The sequence below is a fragment of the Haliotis cracherodii genome, unplaced genomic scaffold (genome assembly GCF_022045235.1).
Source record: "Haliotis cracherodii isolate W230 unplaced genomic scaffold, xgHalCrac1.p SCAF_4, whole genome shotgun sequence".
In the NCBI taxonomy this organism is placed as follows: Eukaryota; Metazoa; Mollusca; class Gastropoda; order Lepetellida; family Haliotidae; genus Haliotis; species Haliotis cracherodii.
The window spans coordinates 63,915,177-63,930,931 of record NW_027266297.1 but is presented as its reverse complement, the minus strand read 5'-3'; the positions used below and the strand labels follow the sequence as shown (position 1 = coordinate 63,930,931).

The window sequence follows — 15,755 nt, the reverse complement described above, 5'->3', positions numbered from 1 at the left end:
AGTATTGTGACTTTTAATTGGATTGGAATGTACAAATACGAAGAAACTACAGCATGACTCACTTCTACCAACATCGCAAAAGTAGGTCGTGTGGTCATTAATATTCATGAGTTATTCCTTTTATGGAACAAGTACCCGCAAATTATTTGAGGTCAAAGGCTTCTGTCATGACTGAGTTCGATTCAATTACAGACATCATTTTTTAGGTTTATATCGCCACCGACAATTATGATTTGATTAATGTGTTATACTGGAAAAAGCAGATTGAGTGATATTGCCTCTCAAATTTAATTTGAAGTACGTTTCTTGCGTTGTAACTATTTTTGCAAATATCTGTTTTGGAACGCGAGTGATCAGTTATAATGACGTTATTCAAACTTCATAGACTTTGTGTATTTCGTTTCCCATCAATATAACAAAATGAGAATAATATATATTGTGACATATCCATGCAACTGTGAGCCCACTAAATGACTTAGTCAACCTAATGAAGCCTAGCCATTTACAAATGTGACCCCACATCTTTGAACATTATATATACGGCGGGAGAAGTTGGCCCAAATGTCATAAAATGGTTTTAAGTAAGCCAACCTAATGAGTGAGTGAGTGAGTTGAGTTTAACGCCGCTTTAAACAATATTTCAGTTATATCGCGGTGTGTAAGCTTAATGTGGGAGGAAAGCCAGTCGTCTAAGGCGCCGCGATTCGCTGTGCAGAGTTGCGTTCCTTGGGCACGCCAGAAACCTATGATTGTGGGTTCGAGTCACGGTTCGCCCCGATTATGTTTCTAGGTTTGTTAGCACCATACCCGTGCTCGTGGGTTTCACCGAAGTGGTAAACGTCTAAGACCTGCATCACTTCGGGCTTTCCTACCACATTAAGCTGACACGCCGCGATATAACTGGAATACTGTTAAAAGCGGCGTTAAACCCAACTCACTCACTCTTGTGGATAGGGGGATGTTCCGCCTTGGTTGTGCAAAGGTCGAACAATACTTCCCCCAAAGAAAGGTGATTTGAGTGACCATAAAAACGTCCTAGAACTTGTCTGAATACACAGTACAAAATATTTACAGGGTGTCTTATAGATCCTGTGTCATCATACTGCACTTCCAATGACATTGTTTATATGCAGCAGAAAGGAGCCAGAAAGGGATTATGGGGTTGTAAGGAACAATTGCTGGTTCAGAAAATGATCCTTGAAGAGGCTAAAACTTACCACCTAACCACCCAGTATGTTGGGAAGAGTGAGTGAGTGAGTGAGTATGGTTTTACGCCGCTTTTAGCAATATTCCAGCAATATCATGGCGGGGGACACCAGAAATGGGCTTCACACATTGTACCCATGTCGGGAATCGAACCCGGGTCTTCGGCGTGACGAGCGAACGCTTTAACCACTAGGCTACCCGACCGCCCCTGTTGGGAAGAGTACAGAAAAGCCTATGATTCTGTACCTCAATAATGGATTTTGTCACTGGAATGCATTAACCTCACCGAGCGGCTACATGTTTTACTTAAGTCTTTAATGAATTGCTGGTCAACTCAACTTGAGATGTAGTTGCAGGTACAGGTTCAGATTCAGAAAAAAACATGGCAAATATGCGGACCTCGCTTTCGAAGTGTCACGCTTGCATCCCAAATACCAAGTTGTCCGACTTCCCATTGTTCTCCGTGCCTCAGGTTTGACTGACATTTGGAGAGTACCCAGGTTTGCAACCAAGAATACAGCCCTTCTGACAATCTGGGTAATGAAGAAGGCTGCAGTGTTGGGGAGTCTTTCCATTCTCCCAAACGTTCTGGGTGGGTTTGACTAGGCTGCGCTTCCTGGAAGAAGTCCCATTCGCTGTCAGGGATGCATGTAGAGGGGGCAAGGGCCCTGAGCTGATGATGTGGCTAACCAGCCAGGTTGTGCCAGTATCACCAAACCCTCTTTCCTGCATTTATTTATCTTAATCTGTATATTATAATAATAGCAACAATATCAATAACACTAATAACAGATCATGTGTAAAGCATATAGTTCTAAACGCAATGTATGATCGAAAATAATTGGAGCATGAACATATTTGTTTTGTGAGTCTAATATTGATTGCATTACCACTGATAGAAAAGCTTTTAATGCCTTTGGCGCAGCAGGAGAATGGCCAAAGGTTACAATGCTCGTTGACCTAATCGGTAGTTATTGATGTCATGGCGCTGTGAAATAGTTTCTGAGTTATTCTTTTCCCACTAATGGTAATACAATTTGATCGTAATCTCCAGCTGATTTCGCTTTATGAACTCGTACCCTGTCTATGAACAAGTGCGCGGTGGACAAGATAACTGTCCATGCGCAGTGTACTGCGAGTTCCAGTTTGGCTTCAGGAGCATCACTGAGAGGTCACGGAAATACTGCCAGCAGGACGCACTGTCACAGAATGATATTTATATGGAATGATAGGATATGTGTCACGTACACTTCATCGGGTGTTACCTGAATACACGGCTAGTCCCTGTACGGTAACGTTGTAGACGTAGCCTGTTTGAAATTAAGCTCAATTAATTTGTAATTTAGCATGTTAGTGAGTGAGTGAGTATGGTTTTACGCCGCTTTTAGCAATAATCCAGCAATATCACGGCGGGGGACACCAGAAATGGGCTTCACACATTGTACCCATTTCGGGAATCGAACCCGGGTCTTCGGCGTGACGAGCGAACGCTTTAACCACGAGGCTACCCGACCGCCCCTCATTTAGCATGTGTACAGTTCAGTGCCATCAGATGTTTCAGGTAGGGTGAGGTGAAATGGTGTCTAACGTCATTGCACTTATATAGCGAAGTGCATACCTGTCCGGACTGATGCCGGTTTGATGAGTGCCACGCCGCAGTTTAACATGGGCACCCAGCTTACACTCTTTATACTGAACCTTAATGTCAAGTGAGTGAGTGAAAGAGTTTGGTTTAACGCCGCTTTTAACAGTATTCCAGTTATATCGCGGCGTGTCAGCTTTATGTGGGAGGAAAGCCCGAAGTGATGCAGGTCTCAGACGTTTACCACTTCGGTGAAACCCACGAGCACGGGTATGGTGCTGACAAACCTAGAAACATAATCGGGGCGAACCGGGATTCGAACCCACAATCATAGGTTTCTGGCGTGCCTAAGGGACGCAACTCTGCACAGGGAATCGCGGCGCCTTAGACGACTGGGGCACCCGTGCTCCCCCCCCCCCTTCCCTCCCCCCTTCCCTCCCCCCTTCCCTCCCCTCCCCCCTTCCCCTCCCCTCCCCCCCTCTTCCCCTTCCCTCCCCTCCCCCCCCCACCTCTTCCCCTCCCCTCCCCTTCCCTCCCCTTCCCTCCCCTTCCCTCCCCTCCCCTTCCCTCCCCTTCCCTCCCCTTCCCCCCTTACCCCCTTAATGTCAAGCGCAAGGCAGGGTTAAAACAAATTCAATCTTTCAACGCCCTTCTTATGACTCTCATGGGAATCGAACCACCGACCTTTCGTTCTCTGGGCTGACGCTCTATCCACTAGACCACGGAGGCGGTCTTTAGATAGGTCTTTCTCTAAATTAGATACTGAATGATTTTTAACCAAACCAAAATGTCGATGGATGAAACAATAATGTAATTAAAAGCAATTTTTCCTTGTCACTTGGAAGAGCCGTTGTTCGGATAGTTTGAAGAAAAGTATTCTGGAAAGTCAATTATTAAAAAAAGTCTTAGATTCGGCGGAAAGAAGTTGCACTCACAATAATGAATCTACATTTTTGAAAGGTTGTGTATGCATGTCCCTAGACCAAGAGATAAAGACAATGCCTTCCTAACCAGTGTGTAACAAACTATTCCCTGCCTTACCAGTTTGCCGCAATGTCTGCAGATTATGCAGAATATCGACTTGAACAACTCATGCTCCGGCATATTTACTCGATTTTGCTTGCCCAAATAACACCGATTATCCCAATATTTGTTTTAGGATTATAGTTATTTTATTTATTTCTATGGCGGTTAATGTTTAACGATAAAGTCCGGTTAAACAGAAATTCAATGAATAAATCTATAAGAAGTTACAGAACAACAACAGTTCTGGAACCCATTGTCGTCAAGATACAGACCTGTCTGTGTCCCTTCGTGTACAATTTATAATACAAAGTCATCAAAGTTTTATGACATTCTCATACTGACTAGATGTCATGCGACCCTACCAACATCATGCACAAACACACACACGTGCACAATACACACACTCAAGCGCGCAGCACACGCACGCACGCACGCAGCAGACTCACTAACTCGCCCGTCCGCCCGCCCGCCCGCCCGCCCCACTCACTCACTCACTCACTCACTCACTCACTCACTCACTCACTCACTCACTCACTCACTCACTCACTCACTCACTCACTCACTCACTCACTCACTCACTCACTCACTCATATCATGACTCAGAAACAAAACACAGTATGACGAACAGTCCCTGCAGTATGTTCAGAATGATCAGTTTGGTGCGGCAAAAACAACAGAATGAAAATGTTTACAACTCTCAGGCGAAAATAACTGTATAATGATTAAAGTTAAATAACTAAGTACCAAATGTTACACATTCCTCATATCAGTTAAAGATCCTGTTTGGGAAATTACGCACTCGACATTGACAATATAACCAAATGAAATATGTCTTGCCATCATCTGTTGTGCATAAGACGAGGGTTATGATCTGAAATGTTGTAACGTTAGATTAGGAAGGAGAAAAAATAAAGTGTTTTATGATACACGAGATTTGGGAACACCACATGAACAAGAGGATTAAACAACATAAACATGCATAAAAGGGTATAGAGAAAATGGTTGAAACATATTTAAAATAGATTTTGATGAAATGTTATTGAGATGAACAACTGGCCTGTGCACAAGCGGTTCCCAATGAAAAGGATATTGCATCGACAACACAAACTTGTTTGACTGTTATGTGTCGTTGTAGACTGACGAATAGCAAGTGTCTTTCATACTGCAGATATGCGCATGCTACTGCTACAAACTACAGACTGCCTCTGTGGTCTAGTGGTAGAGCGTCCGCCCGGAGAGCTGCCGGTTAGGGGTTTGATACCCGGTCGCGTCATCAAAAAAGACGTTAAAACATGGTACACACGGAAACAATGCAAATATTGTGTGGATGCCCTTTCCTCAAAATAAATTTAAAAGAAACACTAAAGTAAATTTATTTTAAATTTTAGTAAATATAGTCATGAATAAATCTTGGTAACTCAAAGTTACTTGGGTGTCTCCGATGGATATATTTTCACTTTATTGACAGCTTTGATTAATAGGGATTATAAGTCTCTTCTGTTATTCACATGCCAATTGGAAATTTAAGCGCGTTTCGATAACTATGTTTAATGACTTGTACATGTAGTAGCACTGTTAATCGAATATTTTATATATGGACTGACTGTATATAATTGATTAATCTATGTAGAGTCGGAGATAATAACTTTTTCGATACTTACACGTACCTCGGTCAACTGATTGCTAATGAAAGCGCACTAATGAATGATATCCCATATACCCGGTAGTGATTAAAGTAGCTAATTATAAATGGGTCGATATTTAGCTGTATCCATAATGCATCCATAATGCTACAAGCACGCACGCACCCATGCACACACGCACACACGCACTCTAGCACGCACACACACACACAGACACACACGCACATACGCACATACGCACACACACATACACAGACACATACAGACACACACATACATACACACATACACATACACAAACACACACATATACACACATACACACAGACATACAGACACACATACACACACATACACACACATACACATACACAAACACACACACACATACTCACACACAACTATTTAACGAGCAACCTACGCTCATATTAGCTACTTGCCTTCAGCTTATCTAGTAGACACACTACAGTCATATTAGCTGCATGCCTTCAGCTTACTTAGTAAACACACTACATTCATATTAGCTGCATGCCTTCAGCTTACCTATTAGACACACTACAGTCATGTTAGCTGCATGCCCTCAGCTTATCTAGTAGAGACACTACAGTCATATTAGCTACTTGCCTTAAGCTTACCCAGTAGACACACTACAGTCATATTAGATGCATGCCTTCAGCTTACTTAGTAGACACACTACAGTCATATTAGCTACTTGCCTTCAGCTTATCTAGTAGACACACTACAGTCATATTAGCTACTTGCCTTAAGCTTATCTAGTAGACACACTACAGTCATATTAGATGCATGCCTTCAGCTTACTTAGTAGACACACTACAGTCATATTAGCTACTTGCCTTAAGCTTATCCAGTAGACACACTACAGTCATATTAGATGCATGCCTTCAGCTTATCCAGTAGACACACTACAGTCATATTAGCTACTTGCCTTAAGCTTATCTAGTAGACACACTACAGTCATATTAGATGCATGCCTTCAGCTTATCTAGTAGACACACTACAGTCATATAAGATGCATGCCTTCAGCTTATCTAGTAGACACACTACAGTCATATTAGATGCATGCCTTCAGCTTATCTAGTAAACACACCCCAGTCATATTAGCTACTTGCTTTCAGCTTATCCAGTAGACACACTACAATCATATTAGCTGCATGCCTTCAGCTTACTTAGTAGACACTACAGTCATATTAGCTTCAGCCTTCAGCTTATCTAGTAGACACACTACAGTCATATTAGCTGCATGCCTTCAGCTTACCCAGTAAACACACTACAGTCATATTAGCTGCATGCCTTAAGCCTACCTAGTAGACACACTATAGTCATATTAGCTGCTTGCCTTCAGCTTACCCACTTGACACACTACAGTCATATTAGCTGCATGCCTTCAGCTTCCCCAGTAGACACACTACAGTCATATTAGCTACAGCCTTCAGCTTACCCAGTAGACACACTACAGTCATATTAGATGCATGCCTTCAGCTTATCTAGTAGACACACTACAGTCATATTAGCTGCATGCCTTCAGCTTACCCAGTAGACACACTACAGTCATATTAGCTGCATGCCTTCAGCTTATCTAGTAGACACGCTACAGCCATATTAGCTGCATGCCTTCAGCTTACCTAGTAGACACACTACAGTCATATTAGCTGCATGCCTTCAGCTTACCCAATAGACACACTACAGTCATATTATATGCATGCAATCAGCTTACCCAGTAGACACACTACAGTCATATTAGATCCATGCCTTCAGCTTATCTAGTAGAAACACTAAAGTCATATTAGATGCATGCCTTCAGCTTACCTAGTAGACACACTAGAGTCATATTAGCTGCCTGCTTTCAGCTTACCCACTAGACACACTACAGTCATATTAGATGTATGCCTTCAGCTTACCTAGTAGACACTACAGTCATGTTAGCTACATGCCTTCAGCTTACCCAGTAGACAGACTACATTCATATTAGCTGCATGCCTTTAGCTTACTTAGTAGACACACTACAGTTATGTTAGCTACAGCCTTCAGCTTACCCAGTAGACACACTACAGTCATATTACCTGCATGCCTTCAGCTTATCTAGTAAACACACTACAGTCATATTAGATGCATGCCTTCAGCTTATCTAGTAGACACACTACAGTCATATTACCTGCATGCCTTAAGCTTACCCAGTAGACACACTACAGTCATATTAGCTGCATACCTTAAGCCTACCAAGTAGACACACTACAGTCATATTAGCTGCATGCCTTAAGCCTACCTAGTAGACACACTACAGTCATATTAGCTGCATGCCTTAAGCCTACCTACTAGACACACTGCAGTCATATTAGCTGCATGCCTTAAGCCTACCTAGTAGACACACTGCAGTCATATTAGCTGCATGCCGTAAGCTTACCTAGTAGACACTACAGTCATACTAGCTGCATGCCTTAAGCCTACCTAGTAGACACACTACAGTCCTATTAGCTGCATGCCTTAAGCCTACCTAGTAGACACACTGCAGTCATATTAGCTGCATGCCTTAAGCCTACCTAGTAGACACACTGCAGTCATATTAGCTGCATGCCGTAAGCTTACCTAGTAGACACTACAGTCATACTAGCTGCATGCCTTAAGCCTACCTAGTAGACACACTGCAGTCATATTAGCTACAGCCTTCAGCTTACCCAGTAGACACACTACAGTCATATTAGATGCATGCCTTCAGCTTATCTAGTAGACACACTACAGTCATATTAGCTGCATGCCTTCAGCTTACCCAGTAGACACACTACAGTCATATTAGCTGCATGCCTTCAGCTTATCTAGTAGACACGCTACAGCCATATTAGCTGCATGCCTTCAGCTTACCTAGTAGACACACTACAGTCATATTAGCTGCATGCCTTCAGCTTACCCAATAGACACACTACAGTCATATTATATGCATGCAATCAGCTTACCCAGTAGACACACTACAGTCATATTAGATCCATGCCTTCAGCTTATCTAGTAGAAACACTAAAGTCATATTAGATGCATGCCTTCAGCTTACCTAGTAGACACACTAGAGTCATATTAGCTGCCTGCTTTCAGCTTACCCACTAGACACACTACAGTCATATTAGATGTATGCCTTCAGCTTACCTAGTAGACACTACAGTCATGTTAGCTACATGCCTTCAGCTTACCCAGTAGACAGACTACATTCATATTAGCTGCATGCCTTTAGCTTACTTAGTAGACACACTACAGTTATGTTAGCTACAGCCTTCAGCTTACCCAGTAGACACACTACAGTCATATTACCTGCATGCCTTCAGCTTATCTAGTAAACACACTACAGTCATATTAGATGCATGCCTTCAGCTTATCTAGTAGACACACTACAGTCATATTACCTGCATGCCTTAAGCTTACCCAGTAGACACACTACAGTCATATTAGCTGCATACCTTAAGCCTACCAAGTAGACACACTACAGTCATATTAGCTGCATGCCTTAAGCCTACCTAGTAGACACACTGCAGTCATATTAGCTGCATGCCGTAAGCTTACCTAGTAGACACTACAGTCATACTAGCTGCATGCCTTAAGCCTACCTAGTAGACACACTGCAGTCATATTAGCTGCATGCCTTCAGCTTACCCAGTAGACACACTACAGTCATATTAGCTGCATGCCTTCAGCTTATCTAGTAGACACGCTACAGCCATATTAGCTGCATGCCTTCAGCTTACCTAGTAGACACACTACAGTCATATTAGCTGCATGCCTTCAGCTTACCCAATAGACACACTACAGTCATATTATATGCATGCAATCAGCTTACCCAGTAGACACACTACAGTCATATTAGATCCATGCCTTCAGCTTATCTAGTAGAAACACTAAAGTCATATTAGATGCATGCCTTCAGCTTACCTAGTAGACACACTAGAGTCATATTAGCTGCCTGCTTTCAGCTTACCCACTAGACACACTACAGTCATATTAGATGTATGCCTTCAGCTTACCTAGTAGACACTACAGTCATGTTAGCTACATGCCTTCAGCTTACCCAGTAGACAGACTACATTCATATTAGCTGCATGCCTTTAGCTTACTTAGTAGACACACTACAGTTATGTTAGCTACAGCCTTCAGCTTACCCAGTAGACACACTACAGTCATATTACCTGCATGCCTTCAGCTTATCTAGTAAACACACTACAGTCATATTAGATGCATGCCTTCAGCTTATCTAGTAGACACACTACAGTCATATTACCTGCATGCCTTAAGCTTACCCAGTAGACACACTACAGTCATATTACCTGCATGCCTTAAGCCTACCAAGTAGACACACTACAGTCATATTAGCTGCATGCCTTAAGCCTACCTAGTAGACACACTACAGTCATATTAGCTGCATGCCTTAAGCCTACCTAGTAGACACACTGCAGTCATATTAGCTGCATGCCTTAAGCCTACCTAGTAGACACACTGCAGTCATATTAGCTGCATGCCGTAAGCTTACCTAGTAGACACTACAGTCATACTAGCTGCATGCCTTAAGCCTACCTAGTAGACACACTGCAGTCATATTAGCTGCATGCCCTAAGCTTACCTAGTAGACACTACAGTCATATAAGCTGTATACCGTTAGCTTACCCAGTAGACACATTACAGTCATATCACCTGCATGCCCTCAGCTTACCCAGTAGACACACTACAGTCATATTAACTGCATGCCTTCGCTTAAACCCGTATGGCATCATCGTCATATTACAAACGTGTCGGAACCAATTTGTTGAAACGACGTAGTTGTCTTCTTTTAAACAAAATCAACCTGTAAATACATGTTTTTATGACACTCATTTCTCAGTGGCAATATTGGCAATTCGCCGCTTAAGCTATGTGTATTCTGGAATCTCATAACCACGAGTGTTTTATGCGGGCGTTCCAGCGGCGTTTAGTGACAACCGGGGAGGCTGAGCGGCCTCTGTTTATTGTCCGGCACCGACCTCAGCCGCGCTCACCACCACAACTAATCACGCGTAATCGACGAGGAAATGTACCGACTGCTTTAAACACATTTGTCCAGCCCGTTCCATCTGAGGCAGCCCTTATGACTGAACGTAAATCAATTCCGGTGAAATTGAATACAGAACATTTTTTTTCAATTTTAGACTAGTTTCTATGATACATCGTTGTCCTCGTGTGTTTTTTTTATCGAAGCATCATTCTTGCAGCATAGTGGTGGAAACAGTTTCTTAATAGCGATGGAATTACGAACAATTTGCCTCATATTAAACAGCATCTTCTGGTTTAGGACTCAGGAAGGAGCCTTCAAGGCTTTGAATCGCCATGGTGATGGGTTGTGTCTTTAAAAGGCTGTATTTCTTTATTAGATATTGACCATTTGCGTGGACGTTGGTGTGTCCCCCGTGCCGGTTCAAGGATAGATTTGGACCCAAGCAACCAAGACTTAATGTAAGATGCAGTTGAATAGATCGGGTGGTCGGAATAGGTAATGGTTAATCGAGTGTCCTCGTACCAATGGCGTTGGCACTTGCTCATAAAAATAATCACTGGATTGTCTGACTCCATTATGTACAGTCGCCGTCATATAGCTAGGATATTGCCGAGCGCGGCGTTGAAGGAAACAAACGTACGGGCTGTCAGATAAATGATCACACAGCTGGAACAACAGTCGACATACAAGCAACGCATACATTGTCGTGCCCCTGTTCAGAGAGGCTGTATAACTGAGGCTGAATAAAGTACAGGGATTGTCTCATTATGCTACTGTTCAGAGAGGTAATTAACACTAACACAAAATACCCCAGCAGAGCGTCGTGTTAAAGTAAGCAGTTTGTATAGAAACAAGTGGGCACGCTTTCTGCCAGATATCACTGTGAGTGAGTGAATATCGTTTTACGTTGCTTTTAGCAATATTCCAGCAATATCACGACGGGGGACAACAGATATGGGCTTCAAACATTTTTCCCCTGTCAGATACAACAGACTGAACACAATTTTCGTAAAAAACGGTAAGCAGCTAGTCACACACACACGGATGGAGTCGACACTCCACAGTCTGGTTTGCTGGAGCAGCTGAGTTTCTACCCTGTTTTAACCGTTTTGGGAAAAAAATAATTTTATCATCAAAGAAATGTTTGTCCTTTACGTCCTAGAAGCGTAAAAACTAAATATAGCTTGGATATATTGTGTCCACCACCGCTTGAAATGAAGTTCAAGGTCATCACATATCTGCATTAACCATATCCTTATCAATTCATTGTTGAACATCAGGGTCGCTATATAAGTGCAATAATCTTGGACGCGACGTTCAACCCAATTTCACCTCACCTCACCTCACATCATGACCCAAGATCAAAAGAAAACATTGTTTTCTCAAAACTTGAACCGTTTTTTTTATTCCATCCTCATTCAAAGCTTACTTTCGATATTTGTTTGGTTGTTGTTTTATCCAACACTCAGTAATATTCTAGTTATATGACGGCGTTCTGTAAATAATCGAGTCTGGACCAGACAATCCAGTGATTGATATCACGAACATCGATCCACGCAATTGGGATACGAAGACATCCATCAATCAAGTCAGCGAACCTGACCACCCGATCCCGATAGTCGACAAGCATTGTCGGTAACCGTAGCTAGGTAATCGATTATTATCGTGGTGAATACACTGCCTTTTACGAAAGAGATCCTGCACATAATAACGTAACTGTTGTTTTTCACCGAAAACTGAGTTGAGGTGAAGTGAAATGTTTTTATATAACGAGATTCTTGCATTTACACGTGCCGGTTTTATAGTGCTATCCCACTGAGATACCATACCGCAGTTTAACTTGGATTCCTTACTAAGACACAATATACCGACCCCGAGCCGACCCCGAGCCGACCCTGAGCCGATCAGTCCTTGTTTTATCCCTCTAATGCGGAGCGCCAGACAAGGTAACAACAAGTACCAACTTTTAACGTCTTTTTGTATGACCGGCTGAAATGTCCGCCCGAGCGATTCTTTCGAGAACACGCGAAGAGACGGTGTAAAACTCAATGGAGACGCGAGGATCAGTCTTGGCAACCAGTGGGCATATAACGTGCAAATATCTCTATACTGGCTTGATTTTAGCCACGTTGAGTTTTTCACATTAAATTGAATTGCAATTTACCCCGGTGGTTACATTAGGATCCGCCTCAGAGATCTACTTCTGGATCTACACATAGACATGTGGCTCGGTCCTACACTATGTGTAGTGGATTCCCGCCAGTGTGGGGCGTCGTGATATAGCTTTATACAGGATAAAACACCCATTGTCAGATGGTCTCTGGAACAGCATCAGGCACCACGACAGAAAGAGAGGATGAAACAGCATCAGGCACCACGACAGAAAGAGAGGGTGAAACAGCATCAGGCACCACGACAGAAAGAGAGGATGAAACAGCATCAGGCACCACGACAGAAAGAGAGGATGAAACAGCATCAGGCACCACGACAGAAAGAGAGGGTGAAACACCATCAGGCACCACGACAGAAAGAGAGGGTGAAACACCATCAGGCACCACGACAGAAAGAGAGGGTGAAACAGCATCAGGCACCACGACAGAAAGAGAGGATGAAACAGCATCAGGCACCACGACAGAAAGAGAGGATGAAACAGCATCAGGCACCACGGCAGAAAGAGAGGGTGAAACAGCATCAGGCATCACGGCAGAAAGAGAGCGTGACACAGCATCAGGCACCGCGACAGAAAGAGAGGGTGAAACAGCATCAGGCACCGCGGCAGAAAGAGAGGGTGACACTTCAGCAGGTAGACACTGAAACAGCATCAGGCATGACGGCAGATAGAAAGGGTGACACTTCAGCAGGTAGACACTGAAACAGCATCAGGCATGACGGCAGAAAGAGAGGGTGAAACAGTATCAGTCACCGCGGCAGAAAGAGAGGGTGAAACAGCATCAGGCATCACGGCAGAAAGAGAGGGTGAAACAGCATCATGCACCACGGCAGAACAAGAGGGTGAAACAGCATCAGGCATCACGGCAGAAAGAGAGGGTGAAACAGCATCAGGCACCACGGCAGAACAAGAGGGTGAAACAGCATCAGTCACCGCGGCAGAAAGAGAGGGTGAAACAGCATCAGTCACCGCGGCAGAAAAAGAGGGTGAAACAGCATCAGTCACCGCGGCAGAAAAAGAGGGTGACACAGCATCAGGCACCACGGCAGAAAGAGAGGGTGAAACAGCATCAGGCACCACGGCAGAAAGAGAGGGTGAAACAGCATCAGTCACCACGACAGAAAGAGAGGATGAAACAGCATCAGGCACCGCGGCAGAAAGAGAGGGTGACACTTCAGCAGGTAGACACTGAAACAGCATCAGGCACCGCGGCAGATAGAGAGGGTGACACTTCAGCAGGTAGACACTGAAACAGCATCAGGCACCACGGCAGATAGAGAGGGTGACACTTCAGCAGGTAGACACTGAAACAGCATCAGGCACCGCGGCAGATAGAGAGGGTGATACTTCAGCAGGTAGACACTGAAACAGCATCAGGCACCGCAGCAGATAGAGAGGGTGAAACAGCATCAGGCACCACCGCAGATAGAGAGGGTGACACAGTATCAGGCACCACGGCAGATAGAGAGGGTGATACTTCAGCAGGTAGACACTGAAACAGCATCAGGCATCACGGCAGAAAGAGAGGGTGACACAGCATCAGGCACCACGGCAGATAGAGAGGGTGACACTTCAGCAGGTAGACACTGAAACAGCATCAGGCACCGCGGCAGATAGAGAGGGTGAAACAGCATCAGGCACCACGGCAGATAGAGAGGGTGACACAGCATCAGGCACCACGGCAGATAGAGAGGGTGATACTTCAGCAGGTAGACACTGAAACAGCATCAGGCATCACGACAGAAAGAGAGGGTGACATAGCATCAGGCATCACGGCAGATAGAGAGGGTGATACTTCAGCAGGTAGACACTGAAACAGCATCAGGCATCACGGCAGAAAGAGAGGGTGAAACAGCATCAGTAATCGCGGCAGAAAGAGAGGGTGAAACAGCATCAGGCACCACGGCAGAAAAAGAGGGTGAAACAGCATCTGTCAGCGCGGCAGAAAGAGAGGGTGAAACAGCATCAAGCACCACGGCAGAAAAAGAGGGTGAAACAGCATCAGTCACCGCGGCAGAAAGAGAGGGTGAAACAGCATCAGGCACCACGGCAGAAAAAGAGGGTGAAACAACATCAGGCACCACGGCAGAAAGAGAGGGTGACACAGCATCAGGCACCACGGCAGAAAAAGAGGGTGAAACAGCATCAGTCACCGCGGCAGAAAGAGAGGGTGAAACAGCATCAGGCACCACGGCAGAAAAAGAGGGTGAAACAGCATCAGTCACCGCGGCAGAAAGAGAGGGTGAAACAGCATCAGGCACCACGGCAGATAGAGAGGGTGACACAGCATCAGGCGCCACGGCAGATAGAGAGGGTGACACTTCAGCAGGTAGACACTGAAACAGCATCAGGCATCACGGCAGAAAAAGAGGGATAAACAGCATCAGGCACCACCGCAGATAGAGAGGGTGACACTTCAGCAGGTAGACACTGCAACAGCATCAGGCCCCACGGCAGATAGAGAGGGTGAAACAGCATCAGGCACCACCGCAGATAGAGAGGGTGACACTTCAGCAGGTAGACACTGAAACAGCATCAGGCATCACGGCAGAAAGAGAGGGTGAAACAGCATCAGTCACCGCGGCAGAAAGAGAGGGTGAAACAGCATCAGGCACCACGGCAGAAAGAGAGGGTGACACAGCATCAGGCACCACGGCAGATAGAGAGGGTGACACAGCATCAGGCACCACGGCAGAGAGGGTGACGCTTCAGCAGGTAGACACTGAAACAGCATCAGGCACCGCGGCAGAAAGAGAGGGTGAAACAGCATCAGGCACCACGGCAGATAGAGAGGGTGACACTTCAGCAGGTAGACACTGAAACAGCATCAGGCACCGTGGCAAATAGAGAGTAACACTTCAGCAGGTAGACACTGAAACAGCATCAGGCACCACGGCAGATAGAGAGGGTGACACTTCAGGAGGTAGACAACATTTGCTCTAAAGCATTCCGCTGAACTGAACATTAAAGTTTCACTTTCATTACTCAAAAGTGCAAAAACTTAAACTTACCATCTTCTCCTTTTTGCATTTGATATATTAATCTTACTGCCATTGTTATATGGGTGTGACATCTAGGGATTGAGAAATGTCAGCTGACGGAACG

General features: G+C 44.5%; 2 protein-coding genes across 2 annotated transcripts; both read left to right on the top strand.

Annotated features, from left to right (window-relative positions):
* Nucleotides 1-12,793: 12,793 nt before the first annotated feature.
* On the top strand, nucleotides 12,794-13,294 carry LOC139479595 (sodium/potassium/calcium exchanger 1-like). Its single transcript, XM_071262435.1, has one exon. It carries the CDS (start codon nucleotides 12,794-12,796, stop codon nucleotides 13,292-13,294), a length of 501 nt encoding a protein of 166 aa, XP_071118536.1.
* A 71-nt stretch (nucleotides 13,295-13,365) lies between these two features.
* Nucleotides 13,366-15,470, top strand: LOC139479594 (autotransporter adhesin BpaC-like). The gene is made up of 3 exons (XM_071262433.1): nucleotides 13,366-13,831; nucleotides 14,470-14,979; nucleotides 15,184-15,470. The coding sequence occupies exons 1-3, from the start codon at nucleotides 13,366-13,368 to the stop codon at nucleotides 15,468-15,470; spliced, it is 1,263 nt and encodes a 420-aa protein (XP_071118534.1).
* The last annotated feature ends 285 nt before the right edge of the window (nucleotides 15,471-15,755 follow it).